Source organism: Typha latifolia, chromosome 2 (genome assembly GCF_019914945.1).
Source record: "Typha latifolia isolate L0001 chromosome 2, TyphaL0001v2, whole genome shotgun sequence".
Lineage (NCBI taxonomy): Eukaryota > Viridiplantae > Streptophyta > Magnoliopsida > Poales > Typhaceae > Typha > Typha latifolia.
Window position 1 is genome coordinate 14,505,154 of NC_133087.1, and position 19,390 is coordinate 14,524,543.

The 19,390-nt window shown below is 36.0% G+C and overlaps 2 protein-coding genes across 15 annotated transcripts; one reads left to right on the forward strand and one right to left on the reverse strand.

The window, feature by feature from the left end:
• Positions 1–5,212: 5,212 nt before the first annotated feature.
• On the forward strand, positions 5,213–14,513 carry LOC140781021 (uncharacterized protein YGL082W-like). 14 transcript variants are annotated; one of them, XR_012107624.1, is made up of 9 exons: positions 5,213–6,099; positions 6,783–6,882; positions 6,966–7,763; positions 8,026–8,107; positions 8,260–8,340; positions 8,504–8,593; positions 8,691–8,734; positions 13,695–13,870; positions 14,015–14,513. XR_012107624.1 is itself a non-coding variant. In XM_073126772.1 (9 exons), exons 4-9 carry the CDS (start codon positions 7,666–7,668, stop codon positions 13,756–13,758), a joined length of 459 nt encoding a protein of 152 aa, XP_072982873.1. In that variant the 5' UTR covers positions 5,213–6,099; positions 6,783–6,882; positions 6,966–7,092; positions 7,176–7,665; the 3' UTR covers positions 13,759–14,513. The 14 variants fall into 14 exon arrangements, 13 of the variants coding, with proteins under 13 accessions (XP_072982873.1, XP_072982875.1, XP_072982872.1 ...); XM_073126772.1 differs by having other exon boundaries at positions 6,966–7,092; positions 7,176–7,763; positions 13,695–14,513; XM_073126774.1 differs by having other exon boundaries at positions 6,987–7,092; positions 7,176–7,763; positions 13,695–14,513.
• Positions 14,514–15,471: 958 nt separating this feature from the next.
• On the reverse strand, positions 15,472–16,362 carry LOC140782934 (NDR1/HIN1-like protein 26). Its single transcript, XM_073129824.1, has one exon. It carries the CDS (start codon positions 16,233–16,235, stop codon positions 15,603–15,605), a length of 633 nt encoding a protein of 210 aa, XP_072985925.1. The 5' UTR covers positions 16,236–16,362; the 3' UTR covers positions 15,472–15,602.
• Between the last annotated feature and the right edge of the window lie 3,028 nt (positions 16,363–19,390).

The following is a 19,390-nucleotide window of genomic DNA, read 5'->3' on the forward strand; positions in this document are numbered from 1 at the left end:
ATCAAGACAACGATGGACCCACACTGTGATCCATCCTTCGTTCCTGAGATCTAATCCTTGAGGGGAGGAGACACTGGTGGAGCGGGGGTACTTTGTTTAGCCCCCCAAACAGTGCGTACACATTTGACACCTTCAGCAGTGTACCCCGTAAAAGTACCCGGCCATGGATTTAGCCTTTGTGATAAGAGTTATACGTATTCACCCATGCATGCATGTACATATTTACTATATATTATTATTATTATTATTATTATTATTATTTAAGGGTTTAAGGTTAGATGCATAACTACTTAGGCTCCACAAAAATGCTAAGCCACACACTAGATACAGGCTAGACAAATAGTTAATCTTTTCTAGATATAAAGACGTTTAGACTTCACCAAGCTTTAATCAACTGTCGCGCTATCGAGGTGCTATTCTATGCCAACCTTACTGTTGAATTATAAACTGAATCGAATCATTGAGCCAAACTATCAAGTCACTAAATAATTTTTTCCACTATAATTATTTGGGTGTTATAGTTGTTCTCATGACCTCCTCGGTCACGGAATAGAGAATCTATTGGTCGGTAAATAACATATATATATATATATATAACAGAGAGAGGCAAAAATTGCTTTCCTTCTCCTACAGACTTGGTTGTACAAAATGTTTGCATGCTCTAACATCAAAATTACTAAAATGCCCCTGGTTTAGATTATTATGGCTGATCTAACTAGGGCAAAAAGGATGAAATTAACGGTTGGATTTCAAGGGAGAGAGAGAAAAAAATGATAATTTCCAGATATTTATATAAAAAACACATCTAAGTGTTCTTTTTTTGCATGTATATACTTTAAAAATCTCTTATTTATGTGTACACTCCTCTAAAGTTGATATAATAATATATATTATATATTTCTAAAAACACTTGTGATTTTTATATTGATATCCTCTAAACCCTTGTTTCTTCATAAGGACTAGTAAAAATAATTATTAAATTTCAATATATTTAATAGTAAAAAGATTAAAATATTCTTATTGGTTTTGCATATGTTACTCCTAGTTAAGGGCACCTTTGTCTCTATATATGTTAAATGGTTCAGATTTTAAGGGCATACATGCAAATTAGGAGTTTTTGAGGGGTATGTATGCAGCATACACCTCTTGGTAAATTTTCATTAGTATATGTTAACCTAAAGTTAACACCTAAAGGTGCTTTCTGAATATTTTAGTGAAAGCTAAGTTTTTAATCAGATAATGAGTAGATTAGGTGAGGTGGTGAAATAAATATTCCCAATTTAAGCAATCAATTCCATCAGATCCAATAGTTGATCAAGTTTTTGCAGGGCAATATTAATGCAGCATTTAATAGCTAGAAAGGTCTTATTATTATTATTATTATTATTATTATTATTTTTGTCAAATATCTTGCATAAAATATATAGTCCAGCACTATTATAAGATGTAATTAATTGAGCAAATAGTCCTAGAGAAAAGATTTATCCCATCCTGATTATATATATTTTAAAAAGTGAAAGATTTAATGATGTCTCACTAAATGCCAATATAGTTGAGATTCAAATTCAAAAACTCTTATAGGTTATTTAACAAGCACCATCTCATTAGTGAATATAATTTTATATTGTTGATCCCATGAGTCCTGGTCTTGTAATGCCCTAGTAGTTTTGTAAATAAACACATATTTGAATATTAATTTGCAGACAGATAACTAAGATTTGAATAAAATACTTCAAAGCTATACTGATACAATTCAATCGAGATAAATAAATGTCATGAATGTGTATCCAATCATGTATCAAAATGCGACATATTTAATATAGGGCTAGAAAATTTTGCACAGTTTTCGAGCAATTTATTATTACTAACCTCTTATAAGACAGTATTAGAAACATTATTCATTATATTATTAGTAAAACTATTGTTGAGAAAATTACTACTCATTAAAATACAGTCATTCAAACAAGAGTTTTAACCAATGTATTATCCCTAGCAAAATTGATGTCATATAAACACCACATCTGCGAGAAAGAATTACAATTAAATCACTTTTTAAGATATTAAAATATATAGTAATGTATCTTAAGAGAAGATTTCTTTTGATAAACAAAAAGGAGAAATTGTCCTCACTTAATAGTAAGTTGCAGATAGGGAGCATGACTTCATAAACCATTCTTTTAAGTATGATGTATTTAAAAAAATCAACATAGTTACTTACTTAGTCAAAATTATAATAACTAAATAAATAATTTATAAACTATGTTAAACCAATAATTAGCTTCGGAGAAAATAATAGACTAAAGAATGTGATAGCAATAAACAACTTTTAGAATTGAATGCATTCATTTACTTTATTAGATGCACAAAAAAAAAAAAAAAAAAAAAAAAAAAAAAAAAAAAAAAATATATATATATATATATATATATAATAAAACAGGAACAAGAGTGTATTTTTGATATTTTAAAATTTGATTTTTAAATTCAAATAACCTTTTTACGGGCTTATGTGAAAAAAGAAAATAAATATTTATATATAAAAAAATGATGATGACGTGGTTGTGGGGCACCACAAAGGATCCAAACAATAGAGGAAACAGAGAGGGACACATGGACTACCAGAGAGGTGTAGCTAGTAGTGGATAGTAGTGGCAGAGAAAGAGAGAAAGAGAGAGAGAGAGAGAGAGAGAGAGAGAGAGAGATGTACTTTGCGGAGATTCCAATAGTTTATTCTTTGGAGTTATTATTGACTTCTTCTGCCATTGGAGGCAGAGGAACTTGGGCTTCATGTGACTCTCTCCCTCTCTCTCTCCCTTTCCCTGTGACCATAGTGAGTTTCAGAAATGTAAACAGTCTTGTGAATGCAAGATGCTGTGCATTTGAAGTGTGAGGTGCTGCGCGGGAAGAAGTGGTTGGGAGGGGATAGAGTTTTGTATTTTCGAATATATAATTCATGGGTCAAAATCTGATTCTGATATGGGATAATTACTGTAGCTTTTAATATATATTAAGCTCAGTTTTATAAGCTCCAGTTCTAAACAGGCCGAACTAAACTCAATTACTGTAGCTTTTAATATATGTACGTAACCATTGATGTGAGATCTAATGAATAGTAAGAAACATTTATGCTCTCTAAAAATCTTCAAGTCTTAGACCGGCCCATAACCCATCTCATCCAAACCTTTGATTGCCGAGCACTCTAATGGCACTCCAACTCTACCGGCCCTTATGAAACGTTAGCAATCACCACCATTTGAATGGGAGAAGGGAGAAGGGAGAAGGGAGAAGGGAGAAGGAAGAAGGGAGAAGGAAGAAGGGAGAAGGGAGAAGGGAGATGGATTCAAGAGTGTAGGGCTCCAGCATATGCCTTTGTCATAATATTGCCCTTTTGCCACCTTTCAAGGAGCTAGAATTTGAGCAAAGACTTCAAAGGGACCCTGTTGGTTTCCTAATTTGTATGAGAGTGATCGAGGCGTGTTGATGGTGAAATGAGTTCTTGATCACGATCGTCTTCCTCTCTCCTCTTTTGGAGCAAGTGTACTAGGGTCAGGATTGTGGACTGATATTGTGAACTGTACCCCCGTTCGCTCCATCTTGTCACAATCATCATCTTAGGTTATGCATTTAAGTATATGAGCACATTCTCTTCATCTGGGAGGAGAAAGAATGCCATTTCAATGAAAGTCCAGTCGATTGACTCCAACAAAACGATCAGATGTGATCGTGTTTATTGATTTTTTTCCTATGCCCATAGAACACTCATGAGCTATCGAGCCAAGTTGAGCTTTTTTATTGAGCCAATCTTATCTAGCTCTTTCCGAGCTGGAGTTCAAAAAAATATCACTATTAAGCCGAGCCGAGCTAAGGTGCTACATTAACCCTTTTAAATATGAAAAACTTAAATATTATTTTCGTTAATTATTTGATAGATTTTTTGTTAAAAAATAATATATGAATATCACATGATTAATTTTAGACGCTCTAAAGACCACGTTTTACTATTTTTACAAAGAAAAGATAGGAATAAAAGCTGAATATTAACACTACGAGGGGGAGAAATATTCATAGCTTAGAAGGTCGAACATATATATATATATGGTGCATATAAAAAGAGTAACACTCTATAAGATATTAGTGTAATTATCCATGTTGATATTATGTTCTATACGCATGGATGAGGTTTTTCAAATATATGAAACCAAACGGCCATATATGAACTAGAACTGTACTATTGTTTTGCACCACTCATGACCCACTTGCAGGTTATATTATAAATTGGGCATTAAGATAAGATCTTTTAGGATTAATTACATTTTATCCTTGTATGGTTTGGCTTAATTCTACAACATTCTCGTTTACTTTTAACTATACAATTTTGATTAAAGTATAACAGTTATTTTTCATCATATTTGATTAAATATTGGCTGAATTTAAAAATTATCATTAGAGATAAAATTATTAAGGATTGAATAGGTTTTCCACTGCATCTAAAATAGTTATGATCTGATTTTAAATGATAAAGGTATTACAAAAATATAATTTTATTTAATATATTTATCATATCTTTGTCATTTAAAATTCAATCATTATTTTAGATATATTTAAAAACTTCTTTTATCTAATTCTTTACAACTTTGTCTCGATGAAGATCTATAAATTTATTCTCTAGTTTAATTAAATATGATAAAAAAGATAATGACTGTGTTTTAATCAAGACCACATAGACTTAAAATTACACAAGGATTTTATAAATTAAGCCCAATCACAAGAAGGTAAAAGTGTAATCTCTCCATCATTTTGAGAATGGGGTTAGATAACTAGGTCATTTCCTATAAAAGTATGCTACAATGGGCCAACTTCGCTAATTAAAGGGCACTTGACACTTCTTCCTATATCTATATGGGAATTTTTACCCCCAATCATCTACCAACTTATTTTGATTGAGAAGAAGAACCTCAACTATATGTATTAGAGGAAATAACAAAGAATAAGACTATTTTTACTTTTTACTAATAATAAGTGTTTCGAGGGTATACATATAAATTCAAACTTGGAAAGAGTATATGCGTAAATAAGAGAATTTAGAGGAGTATACATGTAAAAAAAACATTTTTTTTTAATTTGCTAAGATTGGAGGGGTTTAATTGAAACTATGAAACGGCAGGATGTGAAACGAGGAAACCCCGGTAACAAACACATTAATTATGTAGGGTGTGAAAAGAGAAAATCCCAGAAAAAACCTGAGCTCGCGTGGTGGGGAAGTTTTTGGTGGTTTTACTATCGACGGCCAAGACCAATCCTTTTTAAACCCTCGTCTCCTCTTCGATTTCCCTCCTCTCTCTCTCTCTCTCTCTCTCTCTCTCTCTCTCTCTCTCTCTCTCTTTCGCTCGCTCTCTCCGTGGAGCAGTTGGTCGAGTAGGATCGAATCCGATTAGGAAATCATATTCAACAGGACCAGGATCGTTAAGCTCTTTAGCCGATCGGTTCCCATCGTCCTCCAGAATTCCAACGGCCACTGCTCTCTCATCGCCTTTCAATAATTTTTTCTTCTTCTTCTTCTATTATGTTAACGGTCGATTAGGGTTTTAGACTGTGAACAATCCATTGCAGATTTTAGCTTTCTTGAATCGTTAGATGTTTCTATCTGAAATCCCTTTCCTATATCTTTTTGTGTTATTTTTCTTGATCTTGATAGTTTTCTTGAAATCTTGGTCGCAGCTTGGCCTTGCATTGACGATTTCTGGGCCGGTGAAACAAATTTGGTTGGTTCCTGTTACAGGCAATGTTTTGCTACTGCGGGACGAGATCGATTTGGGCCCAAGATGTGTCGGAGGTTTCACAGGAGGAGTTGCTGTTTCTTCTTGAAGGAAAATTGACCTTTTTGAGCAGAGGACATCAGGTTTTTGTATAGTAGTATAGACGAGGGATGGAACAACGATTGGAATTCTGGGTTCTTGCCCTTCTTCTTTGTCATGGGATCTTGATGTGCATGTCTTGCTATTTCTGTTGTTTTATTTTGAGGCAGGTGAAGGATATAGTTGAAGCAATCGATTTGCTTCCTTGTCATTCTTCTGGGATAAATGTGAATGTGCAATTCACAAGGTCTGTCACTATATAAGCTTATAGTTATACTTTTCCTTTTCTTGATTGGATCACTTGTTATGACTGTAATGCAATTTTGATTGCATTAACCTCAATATTTCCAACATTAATTTCTTTGTGCACAGAAATGGAGACTCTGCATCCAACATGAATTTCTCATTATATATGCGAGTTTATTGTTCTACAACGAATTTGTGATCTAGCATTACTGGTGTGATGGTTCATTAATCTTTACATCCACATCATATTGCCACGGGATTGCAAGAACAAATAATGGTTCTGTCAAAGGAATTTAGTCTGGTCTATGATCACACTTCAGTTATTAAATTGCTGCGAGCTTAGATAGTAAATAAATTGTTACTGAAGATAAATAGTTCAAAACTAATCAGTTACCCATAGTTTTCTATTTTCACATTGCTACATGACCTCCTCTAGATTCTTTACAACATCTATTTATTTTGAAGTATACCAAATTTAGGAAAAAGAGATAATAATGTTTACCTCAAATTGGGAAATTTGAGTGATACCATGTAATTATGCTGAATTGAGATGTTAAATTTTTTTTTAAACTTAAATTGACAGACACTTGTAATTTAAAATGGCCTTGTTATCTTGATACTAGCAGGAACTTTTATTTCCTAATTCATTAACCGATTACATCAATTGTCACTATATCATTCAAGTTGTAGGATGCTGAAACTGCAGCTGCCATCAGATCAAAGTTCTATAACAGACTCCTTGCAGAGCTCACTGCCAATAAAACAATCAACTCAGAGTATGATGGTAAGTGTATCATTAAAGATCAATTTGTTAGTTTTTCTGTTACTCCTGTATATAGTATATTTGTATCACTTGGTAATATCCAGGTACAATTACTGCTAAGGTAGAGGCGATAGAGAAGAAGAGGCAGCGTTGGAGAGAATAATTGAATTATCAAATCTCAAAAGCTATAACACACATATCAGATATATCTCCATATTCTGATTTTGACTGGTATTGTACGAGCAATTTGGGCTCCAGTTCATTTGAAGATTGAACTACTATTTCAGATAAAAGTTGGGTTTCTGGATCTGCAGTTCAAGATGATTCCATAATGCTACAGAAAGGAAATGAAGAATCTGATCAATGTAAACCACTTGCACTGTTAAACTTGAGTGAATCTACTAAATGTAGAGATAGCTCAGAAGATCTTTTGGCTAAAAGACACTTTACTTCCTTAGTTCAGTAGTCCAATAGCAAGTGATTCAGTTCAAAATGAAATAGTGGATTGGTCCCTCCATAGTCAAGATCAACTACTTTTTCATATTTCTAAAGATTTATCTGTTAAAGACCAAATTATTCAACACGACAAATCTGCAACTCATGCTGGAGACATTACATCCCAAATACAGAGCATGCCTAATGTCGCGTTGAGAAACTGCAACTTGACAAGTCTTTCTACAACAACTTCAAGTACAGATCATATGTTTAACAGAAAAGGACAACTCTTAGATAATTTTGGGGGTGCTTCTTTGATCTTTGGAGGCAATGAAACCATACATGAAAGAGAAGACAAATTAATTGACCATGCCCTTCCAAATCCTAGAGACTCTGAAATGGGCTTTGCTCAGAAAGGAGACACTTCAACAGCACATAATAATGATGCAGTTTTTTTTAACAAAAATGTAAAGACTTGCCCCATTTTTGTTTTTGTTTTTTGTTTTTTGTTTTTTGCAGCATAGCAGCTGTATGCATTTGAACAATTTTTTATTGTTTCAGTCTTCAATTGTTTACACGTCATCTGATATAGAACTTCTTAAACAATAATGCTAGCTGTTAACATTATATAGGTAAATTATATTTATATTTTTAGTGATACATAATGCTTCTTTCATAGGCCTTATATATTTCAATTAACATAATCCTGTTAACTTGTTTCTTCTAAAGCTTACGGTGCCTGCAAGATAATATCCGGGAAAAAGAGCTCCGTATTCTTTCCAGGAACAATCACTTCAGTACTATGTTGAAGGTATTCTTTAGCAAGATTAGACCATATTTCTTTCATCAGTTCAGTACTATATTTTCTAAGGTTCCTTTTATTTGTCTGCTGAAGAACTTTTATATTTTAAAAAGTTATGTGTTACTGTATCATCTTATTGAAGAGCACCTTTTATTTTGCAGTTCAATGGTGAGCTCAATCTCCTTGCTACTGATCAGGTTTATCTCAACAAGCCCGATTTGGTGCGGGAGAAGTTAAGTGAGGTATATCGGATGATAATTTCCTTGGATATGTTTTCTTATCTTGTTCAAAAGAACTTTTAGGCAGAAAGACACTCATTCTTTTATGCCATCCTACGTTATTCTTAAGTCCTTTGAAGATGCAAGACTGCAATCAGTTTATATTTTCTCTTCAAATATCTATCAGGTTAATGGAAACACAGATTTCATGACCGGAAACTTTGAGGAATTTAAGACCATAGACCAAGGCAATAAAAACTTGAATGAGGACACTGTGGTAGCAAGTACTTCTGCATGTATCTCACCACAGTCTATTAACTGCAGTAGATTATACAGTAACCTACTTATAACATGCTCTAATTTCTCTTCTTCAGGAGATCCAATCTGCAATAGAAGTTTCAGAATCAGAAAATGTTAGGTATTTTCGTTATACCTGTTAATTTGGTTTGAGAATGCAACTTGGTTTTATCGTGCCTTTGTTATGGTGGAGAAACTGGAAGAACTTGTTGGAGAATATTTTAAAGGGATTTTTTTCTTGTATACCCTTCTAAAATAATTTATTTTTTATGTATACTCCTTTAAATTTGAAATTTGCATGTGTAGTTGTGTACCCCCAAGAACACTTGGTTTTTCATTGATGCTCCCCAAAACCTTGCTTTTGCAAATAGTATGTCTCTGCCCCAACCAACAGTTAAATTCTGAATCATTTAACAATTAATGACAAAAAATACACTTATACCCTTTTGCATTCATACCTCTCAACTAAGGGAAATTAGTAGCCTTATTCTTCTTAACTAGTACATGTGCATGTTCTCTACTAGGCTAACCTACTAATTTAAGTGAGTAAAGATGGCCAACATTGCATGCCCAGCTTACGATTTCTTTAACTAGTACTTGTGCATGTTGCTTCTGTCACTAGATGGCCAACATTGCATGCCCAGCTTTCTTTTTAGAGATTCAGGTTAAATAGAAAGAAGGGAAATGAAAGCTGGAGGCAGTATCATGGATATGTACTGTAGGATTTATCTGTATACCAACAAGTTTATAGAATATTCTTTATATAAGAAAAGAGATCTACTATTGGTTTTCAATTGACCAGGGAAATCTTTTAAGATGGTTCCCAGAGATTAAGATGATGATAATAGAGTACAGTATATCCATATTACATGGTTACTTAAATGATAAATCTGTTTTTAACTTTCAAGTATTCACTTAATAGACAAAGTAAAATGTTGACATGGCTCCAGTATTCTAGCATTTACATGGTTACTTTACCCAGAGAAGTTACAACAATTGCTTGTGAATTGTGATGATATTCCTGAGATAAATTAAGTCGAAGGGAGACAATTATCTTTTATTTTGATGCATAAAGGGTGGTTTGTTTTCTTTCAATTATTGTTTGATTTCAAATAGATAGAACATTAAGTCCTGAACTCCTGATGACACAATAGCAACTATGCATCTCTCTTAGAATTTTCTTTTCTATATTTTACATCATTTTATCATACTTTATTATGGATGTCTTCAATTTGTTGAGGAACAAATACTTGTTGGATATGCACCATTAGCAGTTACAGATATAATTTTTTTAGTGTAAACATATATGCATTGTGTATGTGAGAGCATCTCTGTACTGTCTATACAAAGTGCTGTATCCTTTTTGCACTATATCCTAGTTTTCCAAAATTTGTCATGTCAATGTTCGCATATTGCGTCAATAGTCAATACTAATAAGGACAAATTGAAAGAGACACAAAGTGAATTTTTAATCATGATATAGTTACAGCAGTGGTTAGCATTAAGTCTTTACTAATTTTCTAATGGACATATTTATGAGAAATAAGAAAGGTCCCATTCTATTTAATTCAACTGAAAACGTCATAATTATAAGTAATGCTATGTTAAACAGTTCCACAGAGGATATTATATATTCTAGATAGCTAAGAACGATAAGGTCTAAAGTACATGAAATGCAAATTTTAGGAAAGCTAAGCATCAAAATAAAGTGATACTACTAAACTATGAGAGACATAAAAAGGGATTGCCTTTTGTCACTTGGATTTAGTGTTTAATGTGAGGACATTGAAGTGAATTCTGAAGTATGATAATTAAGTGATGTACTGTTTGCATCTACCATGATCATCAGTTATATCACATAAGAATTGTCCTAGTGCAGTCAAATGACTGGGGATACTCCATGATTTTAAATATTTGTTTGTCAAGGAACAAGATTATTAAAGGGCTGGGTGCGCATCCATGGTCCAAAAGATGTATTTCCTTGCCAGGATATGCAGGCGATAGTTGAGTGATGTATTTCATGTTCTTTTTTTCTTTGTCTTTTGACTTCTTCTATGAACTTTGCAGCACAATTTGGAAAAAATTCCAATACATTTTTAGTTATTGGTTGTGCCTCGTGATCATGAAAAACGAATCCCAGATGAAGAGATAAAATCTGCTCTCTCTATTTCTCATCTAAAAGACTTTCAATAAATCCAATAAACATGATCAGTTGAATCATGTAGATATAATTCTAGAGATATTCAAATAATATAAAAACTAACCTGAATCGATAGATATTACCATTGATACCAGAAGGAAGAAGGAAGATGAAGGAGATGGTTGAGAAATTCTAAGGGATGGGTTTTTCACATATTTCAGTTTCACATGTAATGGGAATAGGAACTGAATCGATATTTTATTAAAACCTCCCTCAAGGATCACAACCCAATAAGCTTTATCGTCACAAGCCCATTAATTGTGACATGGGCTTCTATACATTTAGAACCATATCAACTTAATTATATTTCTAAAGCCTAAAAATAAATTTAAACTTATAAATCACTTAAGTAGGCTTAACATTAATGGCAAGCCCATATACATTTTATTAAACATATGAGCCCATTAATCAAATTATTAACAATCTCCCACTTGGGCTACATATGTCACTGGATAATGCACATGATAAAAAATAACTATATTGAGCTCAAAAATGCCATTCAATTATAGAAATATCCTTTAAACAAATCTGGTCCATTAACTGAACAAGTATAGGACTAAAGTGGTCTTTGCTACTATATCTGTAACAAGTCCAAATCAATAATCACAATACTAATACAATTAATGACATAGATCAAATATGGATGTGTAGCATGGAAATTACATAAAAATGATCTCTGCATGCCTATTTCCAACTGATCCTTTTTATGACCCAAAAGATCTAACGATCATATTTACAAACACTATATGTTAAACAACAATAGTAAATCATGATTTTCAATCATAGTTGTTAAGATGAACATATAAATTATTCTTGAACCTTAGTACGTACAATAAACAAAAAATATATTAATGTTCGATATGTGTCAAATAATCCAAACATAAAAAACAATACAAACTCCCACTAATTTGGAATATCATCCAAAAAGAGAACTCCCATACGACTCACATGCTCATGAAACACTTTGGGTGGCAAACCCTTCGTGAGTGGGTCAGCTATCATAAAGTTTGTGCTGATATGCTCAATTGACACCTGAAGACTCCGAACCCTTTCTTTCACAGCTAAGAACTTGATGTCAATGTGTTTAGATTTTGACGAGCTACGATTGTTCTTAAAATATAACTCTGCAGTTTTATTATCACAATTGATCCTCAATGGTTTCTCAATACCATCAACAATTTGCAGCCTAGTGATAAAATTTCATAGCTATATCCCATAGTTAGATGCTTCATAGCAAGCTATAAATTCTGCTTCCATGGTAGAAGTGGTTATAAGTGTTTGTTTGACACTTTTTCAAGAAATAGCTCCTCCTGCGCATAAAAACATAGCCTGAAGTAGATTTTCTGCTATCCAAGCACCCAGCAAAGTCAGAGTCCGAATAACCAACAACCTCCAAATGATCAGATCTCCTATATGTGAGCATAAAATCTTTCGTTCTTTGCAAATACCGCATAACCCGTTTTGCTGCTTTCCAGTGATCCGATTCAGGGTTACTCAGATATCTACCCAACATCCCTACTATGTACGCTATATTCGGACGCGTACATACTTGAGCATACATGAGACTCCCTATAATAGAAGCGTAAGGGAATTTCTTCATTTCTTTTATCTCAAGTTCAATTTTAGGGCACTGTTGTAAACTAAATTTATCACCATTTGCAACTGGTGTATCCCTAGGTGCACAGTTTTGCATGCCATACCTACTAATCACCTTTTGAATATAGGCATTTTGTGATAACCCAAGTATACATCTTGAACAATCACGCGACTGCCGAACGACTTTTCTCACAGAGTGATCCCGTGATCCAGGTCGTGAGAAGAAAATTTTGAAACATGAATTCACTAAATTGGATTGACGTGACCCTACTGAATGTGAATCCCGATTAAAAATTTAGTAAAGTATTCATTGAAACATGAAAAGATTTATATAATCTTTTACCAATTGCATACAACCATATAAAACAAAAAATATCTCTATTCGATGAACAGATCCAATCAATTGCTTTAGTCTTCCAAAATTTAAAAAGAAATATTCATTTTTATATATCCTGAATCATAAACCGTAATTTCCAAAATTTCAGAAGAAGAAAATGATGGCAATCTTAATTCTCAAAAATTATATCAAATATAATTCAACACCGCTCTGATACCAATTGAAAGACTTTCAATAAATCTAATAAACATGATCAATTGAATCATGTAGATATAATTCTAGAGATATTCAAATAATATAAAAACTAACCTGAATCGATAGACATTGCCATTGATACCAGAAGGAAGAAGGAAGACGAAGGAGATGGTGGAGAAATTCTAAGGGATGGGTTTTTCACACATTTCAGTTTCACACGTAATGGGAATAGGAACTGAATCAATATTTTATTAAAACCTCCATCAGGGATCACAACCCAATAAGCTTTATCGTCACAAGCCCATTAATTGTGATATGGGCTTCTACACATTTAGAACCATATCAACTTAATTATATTTCTAAAGCCCAAAAATAAATTTAAACTTATAGATCACTTAAGTGGGCTTAACATTAATGGCAGACCCATATACATTTTATTAAACATATGAGCCCATTAATCAAATTATTAACATCATCTTGAAGTGAGTTTTTTGGATCCTGAAGGGTACTAAGTGGCTGCAATTGTGTGAAACCTTTTATCAAATATTTAACATAAATTTTGTAGTCTAGCTTTCTTATTTCGTGCCTTTCCTGGTGTTAATAATTTGGGACGAATCTATGGTAGCCACCAAGTACTTTTTCCTGCATTTTGATAAAATTCTTAGCCTTGTAAAAAAACCTTATCTTTCTTAGCACTACTTTAAATCCTGCTCTTTATGCAGCTTCTTTTGGTGTTCTTGTCAAATCCTACAGGTGTTATCTACTTTCATGCAGATACATGGCAACACCAGATGTCCACCTTAGTTGCTTGGAATGACCTCCCGGGATCCACTTGAAGCAGCACTCTTAAAACAAAAGCAAACTACTGCTATATGTTGTAAATAACTTTGTCAAGAAGGCAACTACCATACTTGCACGTCATTATTATGGTAATTATAGCCAAGACAATAACACTTGTGAATAGCATTTTCACTTACAGCTACTGCACTATCCTCTGTCAATGGAGCTCTTTGCTGCTTTAACAGCATGGGAAGGAGACAATTGCAGGTCAATAATTTTGGATTTCTTGCCAGATTGTGACATCTTGTCTTTATCCGTCTATTTTGATGTGTCCAAACTCCAATGGAGCTGAGGCTTAGCTAAGAGAAGAGTAGGTGTGTTGATTCTTCTGCCACAATTTTGCTATGGGAAGAAACATAGAGGGAAGAAGCATTTGGAGATGCAAGAGTTCCTTAGGCATTAAGGCACAACCCTTGCAATAATGATCTGCACAACTGTTGGACCCACCCAGTGCACAGGCCTTCTCGTCGTCCTTGTAGTACTCCAGTCTGTCCTCCACGGCAAAACTCGCTCCTGCACTGTAAATTAACACCTCCCATCTCTGTAAAGTTTTGTTGGATTGTGTCCATTATTTAGTTTCTTGTTAATTTTTGTGGCCGTTGGGTTAAAGATGGAAGATAACTCTCTGTAGCTCCAGTATATGATTTGAGAGAGACAGATGGCTTGTCACCTTCTAGCTATCTTATCACTTTGTTATATGCAACCAGCCCGTCACTAGTTAAATTGGTAAAAGCTTTGGAAGTTTTCTTGCGGTAAATATAGTTCGGATTTCTTTTGGTTCTATCTTATGATGTGATAGTGACAGATTTCTTTTGGTTCGACAAAAAATAGTTGGGACGAGGGATATCGAACTAGATCTCTGATCTCACGGTTGCTATTATCTCATCATACCCGATGGACTAATTTTGTTTCACGTAGTTGCAAGTATCTGATGAATGCTCTATTTGACCTATGCCTACATTCTTTCTTTGCAGTTTTAGTCCAATCGTAGCACTGTCTTCCTCTCGTAGGCACAAGATGATAAGCTTCCAGTATCCTGTTGCTTTGCGAAGTAAGTTTCACAACCCTCTTCGTTCCAACTTTCCGTTTAATATTTTCGTTCAACTTTATAGCTGTTAACTAAGGCAAGGCCCCTTCAGTTCTGTGCATAAGAGGAAATTGGTGATAGAACTTACTAAGGTCCTTTCGTCAGTATGGATTAGATGTTATCACGAAACCATTTGTCTGAGAAGTTAGGATAAGAGGTATAATTATAAAGTTTACTTACAGAACACAGAAGACAAACGTATAGCTCCTTCAACCTATTATATATATATATAGTATTGGACGGGCACTAAATCCAACTTATTATGTGCCAATTAATAGCGATTAAAGCTTTGATGCAAAATTTAAGATTCCTCAACCTACCAAACACTCCCATTTCCATCCCCATAAAAAGTCTCCTTTTCTTCCTATCAACGTATGATTTCATCACTTGCTATTTCCCTTACAACACATCATTCCATTTCCACAAAGTGAGAGCAAAGCATGACTCACGCCCTCTTCATCCCCTCCCATTTCCAGAGCCCGAAAAAGAGCCCACCAAGACAATCACAATCACAATCATCATCCAATATACGTTATCCATCTACACCAATCATAAAGCTCCAAGGCAAAGTTAAAAGGATATACAAAAAGAAGAAGAAGAATATTAGCCCACTAGCTCAATCCAACGATCCATAGAATATTAGGGACCACACTATTAACCTTTAACCAGGCACATACGAAAACTTAGTCATGCATGATAACCACATAGCTGTTATGCAAACCCTAAACTTACACTTACACAGTCGTGGAACACTCACTACCTTGCACTGAACTCAGTGGCCCGGCCACGCCTCCCGGCACGATCACCACTACGGCGATGCAGTTGACGTCGAACCGGTACTTGGAAGACACCCAAGTCCCAACCTTCCACCGGAGTTGCCCATCGAGCTTTAACGCAAGGATCAGCTTTCCGGCGACCTGATCACGGTTTACTTCGTATCCGAACGACGAGGAAACCGGCATGCCGGCCCCATACAGGGAGGTCGACAAGAAGTTAGTGTCCTGGTGGCCCTGGTAGAATCCCGGAAGCTCGACGTCGACGGTGATCTGCTGACCCTTGTAGGCGGCGTAGGTGCGAATCTCGTCGTAGTATATGCCCACCCGCGAGTTGGGGTTCTTGGCAACGAAGGTGGTCTGAATAGTGGTGTTGAGTAGGCGGGCCGGTGCGAGGCTGAGCTCGAAGACCGAAGCGTCTTTTACGTAGAATTGTGGCTTGGAAGGGTGGAGGATGAGCCAGACGAAGAAGACCAAGGAGAGGATGGAGAGGAGGAAGGTGGAGAGGCCAAAGAGGAACTTCTTGTTGAGCTTGTGGAGGTGAAGGCCTTTCTTGGAGCAGTCTTTGGGAGAGGCAGTGAGGAGGAGAGACATTTGCTATATGGCTAGGGACGGGGTGGGGAGAGGGCTTTTGAATTGAGTGGTAGAAGAAGTAGGGGGCTTTGGAGTGGTGACACGGGTTTATATATGAAAAGATGGTGGGAGGCTTTAGTAATCATGCACAAAGGAAACAATTATTTTTGAGATACCCATAGCTTTTGACTAGCTGATATAGGTGGGATACTGGGGTTAGCTTTGTATATTCACTGTGAGGGGTCTTATTAGTGAGAGAGAGAGAGAGAGAGAGAGAGAGAGAGAGATGCAATGGCAAATTGACATGCAATGAGTGCCAAAATTTTTGTGGCCAACAACCTTTATTTGATATGGGTCCCACCAAGTTTTCTTGGGTTGATCCAATGGGGTCAAGAAAGTATTCAGTACAATATGTGGTAGACTAGTAGTTGGTAGGTAGTGAATCAAATAAAGACAGACCTGACTTAGTTGTAAAGGAGGAGGTTACACAGATCCCTGGTGAGCTCCTCAGCAGACCCCATCTCACATTTAGCCGATATTAACTTACCTCAATTAGCCGCCCAATCAGCAAGTAGAACTTTGTCTATGATTGGGTGTCTGTCTGATCAAAAACACCATATTGTACTGAATAGTAGGGTGAATAGTAGTGAGATGGGAGTAGTGATATAGTCTACCACCATATTGTACTGAATAGTAGTGAATCATATTACTTGAGATTGGGTGTTTGTTTGACCCTGTGCCATGGCAGTGTCCTGTTTCCTCTGAACGCTTTGTCTACGAACGTGGGCATCGGATATTCATGTATATCTTATAGGGTTATTATATGCTCCAGGGATATTGTTTTAAAACTTTGATTGAAATTTATTTTTCTTCTCTCCGTCGTGATCTTATAATTGTTCTAAATTTTTTTTTTTTTTTGATTGTCAAGGAGCTGTACTCAGCTATGTATTAGTTAGCTGTCGACACGTAACCACGTCGACAACGATAAGTTTACAAAATTCTAGGGGTGCATGGCTTGGCCACTCGAAAGAGCTACAGCCAGAGGCCACGCTTGCCTTAGCAGCTGCCCAGTCAGCAACTTTGTTTGCTTCTCTACCTACATGAGTAAGTCTTACATCCAGACCTTCGTTCGCGAGCTCAACACACTCCTGCACCAGGTTACGAACGCGCCAAGGGCTGTGCTCTATCCTCTGCATGCATCTGATGGCCTCCAGGCAATCCGTTTCGATCTCCAACCTGTAGTCTCTTCTGGTCGCCTTCAGTCCCAGTCTGATGGCCCATAGCTCAGTTTGTAAAGCCGAGCTTCCCGGACACGGCTCCCATACCGCCTGGACAAGCTCCCCGGTTGCGTCACGAAAGACGGCCGCTGCACCTCCTTGGTAGGCGCCGACCCTGAGCGCGTCGTCAGTGTTGACTTTGATCCACCCCGGCTGCGGTGGTTCCCATCTCTTCCTACTACGCACTTCTTTCTATTTCTTTTCTTTGTTCTTATGCCTGTACTCCTCTGCTAGCGCTACTACTCATCTCACCACTACTATCTCCGGCGTCTTCTTCTCACCAAAAACAGCTTCATTCCTACTTTTCCAGAGGGACCATAGTGTGCAGGCTATCATCCCTTTGATCCGACGGTCTTCCTCCTTGTTTGAACTCCACTCTCTCATGATCCATTCTTGATCTATCCTTGCGATCTCCACCCCTTCTTTGGTTCGCAGAATCTCCCACACCTCTCGACTGTATCTGCACGTAAACATGAGGTGGTCGATCGTCTCGCAGAACAGCCCGCACATTGCACACCCTTCTCCTGATCCAATATGAATATACTAGAGATAAGCTCGCGTTGGGAGCCTGCCCCACAGGAGTTTCCAACAAAATATTATGATCCTCGGAGCTACCGGTAGCCTCCAGAGAATCCTCCACCCTTCCCAATGGTGCTCATTGTGAGGTTGTAGGGAGTGGTAGATAGCTTTATCGGATGGAGTTCCCCTTGGGTGATAATTGTTCTAAAATTGTAGAGTTTGATGAAGTGACGATTTCTTAGATTTCTGCAGGAAATATTATTAGAAAGTCTGCAGGAAAGGAAATACATATTTGCCATTTTTGTCTCACCTATCGTATTGTTTCTTGAAGATTCTATTGCGCACAATTTGATCTTTGATCTTATCACTTTTGGCACTTAGTACGACCCAGATTGATGAATGGGGACTTTTGGATGCTAGTGTTACTTTCTTCTTCTAATCTTAAAAATGGAGCATGGGAAGGGAGTGGAGACATAAAAGTTGGTGATAGAAAAAGAAAACGGAAGGCAGGCAATATACCTTCCCCTGGTTGGGAAGAGAGTAAGATTTAAGAGAGTGAAGATAGTTGATAATGATTTCATCCTACTTGCTACATCTACTCTTGATAATTAGTATAAAGTGTGATGATAATGAAAGTCCCACTCTCTCCAACCAAAGGCCCCCCCTTAGGTTTGGTGCATCTCCCTAATGATAATAATGAGAAGTTTACTTAACTGTTGGTTTTTCTTCTTCTTCTTCTTCTTTTTTTTGGGCTGCTATTCATGCATGCGTCGTTTAGTCCTACACTTAAGAAGGTGGCAGTCATGATAACAAATTTTGGGAAAAAGATTGAATCAACTACTAATAGGGTCTTCTAATATTATACAACAAAACTAAGGTGTTATAAGCCATTTGGATTCTACAAAGCAAAAAAAGGATACTTTTGATACGATACAATTCTTCTTATTTTAATCATAGGAGCCTGAAGGCTCATAGGTTGGGAAATAGTCGTGCCCCCTTTTGTCCAATTTGAGCACATTAAAAAGTCCCAAATTAGACAAAGGGTTTAAATAATATTAGTATTTGTACTAAGAGTGATCTTTGTACAGTTTATCTCTGTTCCTGATTGTGCTCCATCACATTTTGCATTATGATAAAAATCTTAGGCGTGGTCCAATTAGAGAGTAGAACAGGATAGATGAAGGTTGAAAAATCTCTAAAGACACCTTTTTGGGAGTGTCTTGGGAATCATTCAAGACTATACTTTGGAGCTCAATGGGGTCACAAAAAGGCAGTAGCTTTTGCTAAAGAGCTAAAGAGAGGCTTTGGATGAAGGTTTGGTGGCCTTTGATCCTAGCCATTTAGACACACAGCCTGATGGGCTTGGGAGGAGGGGTCCAG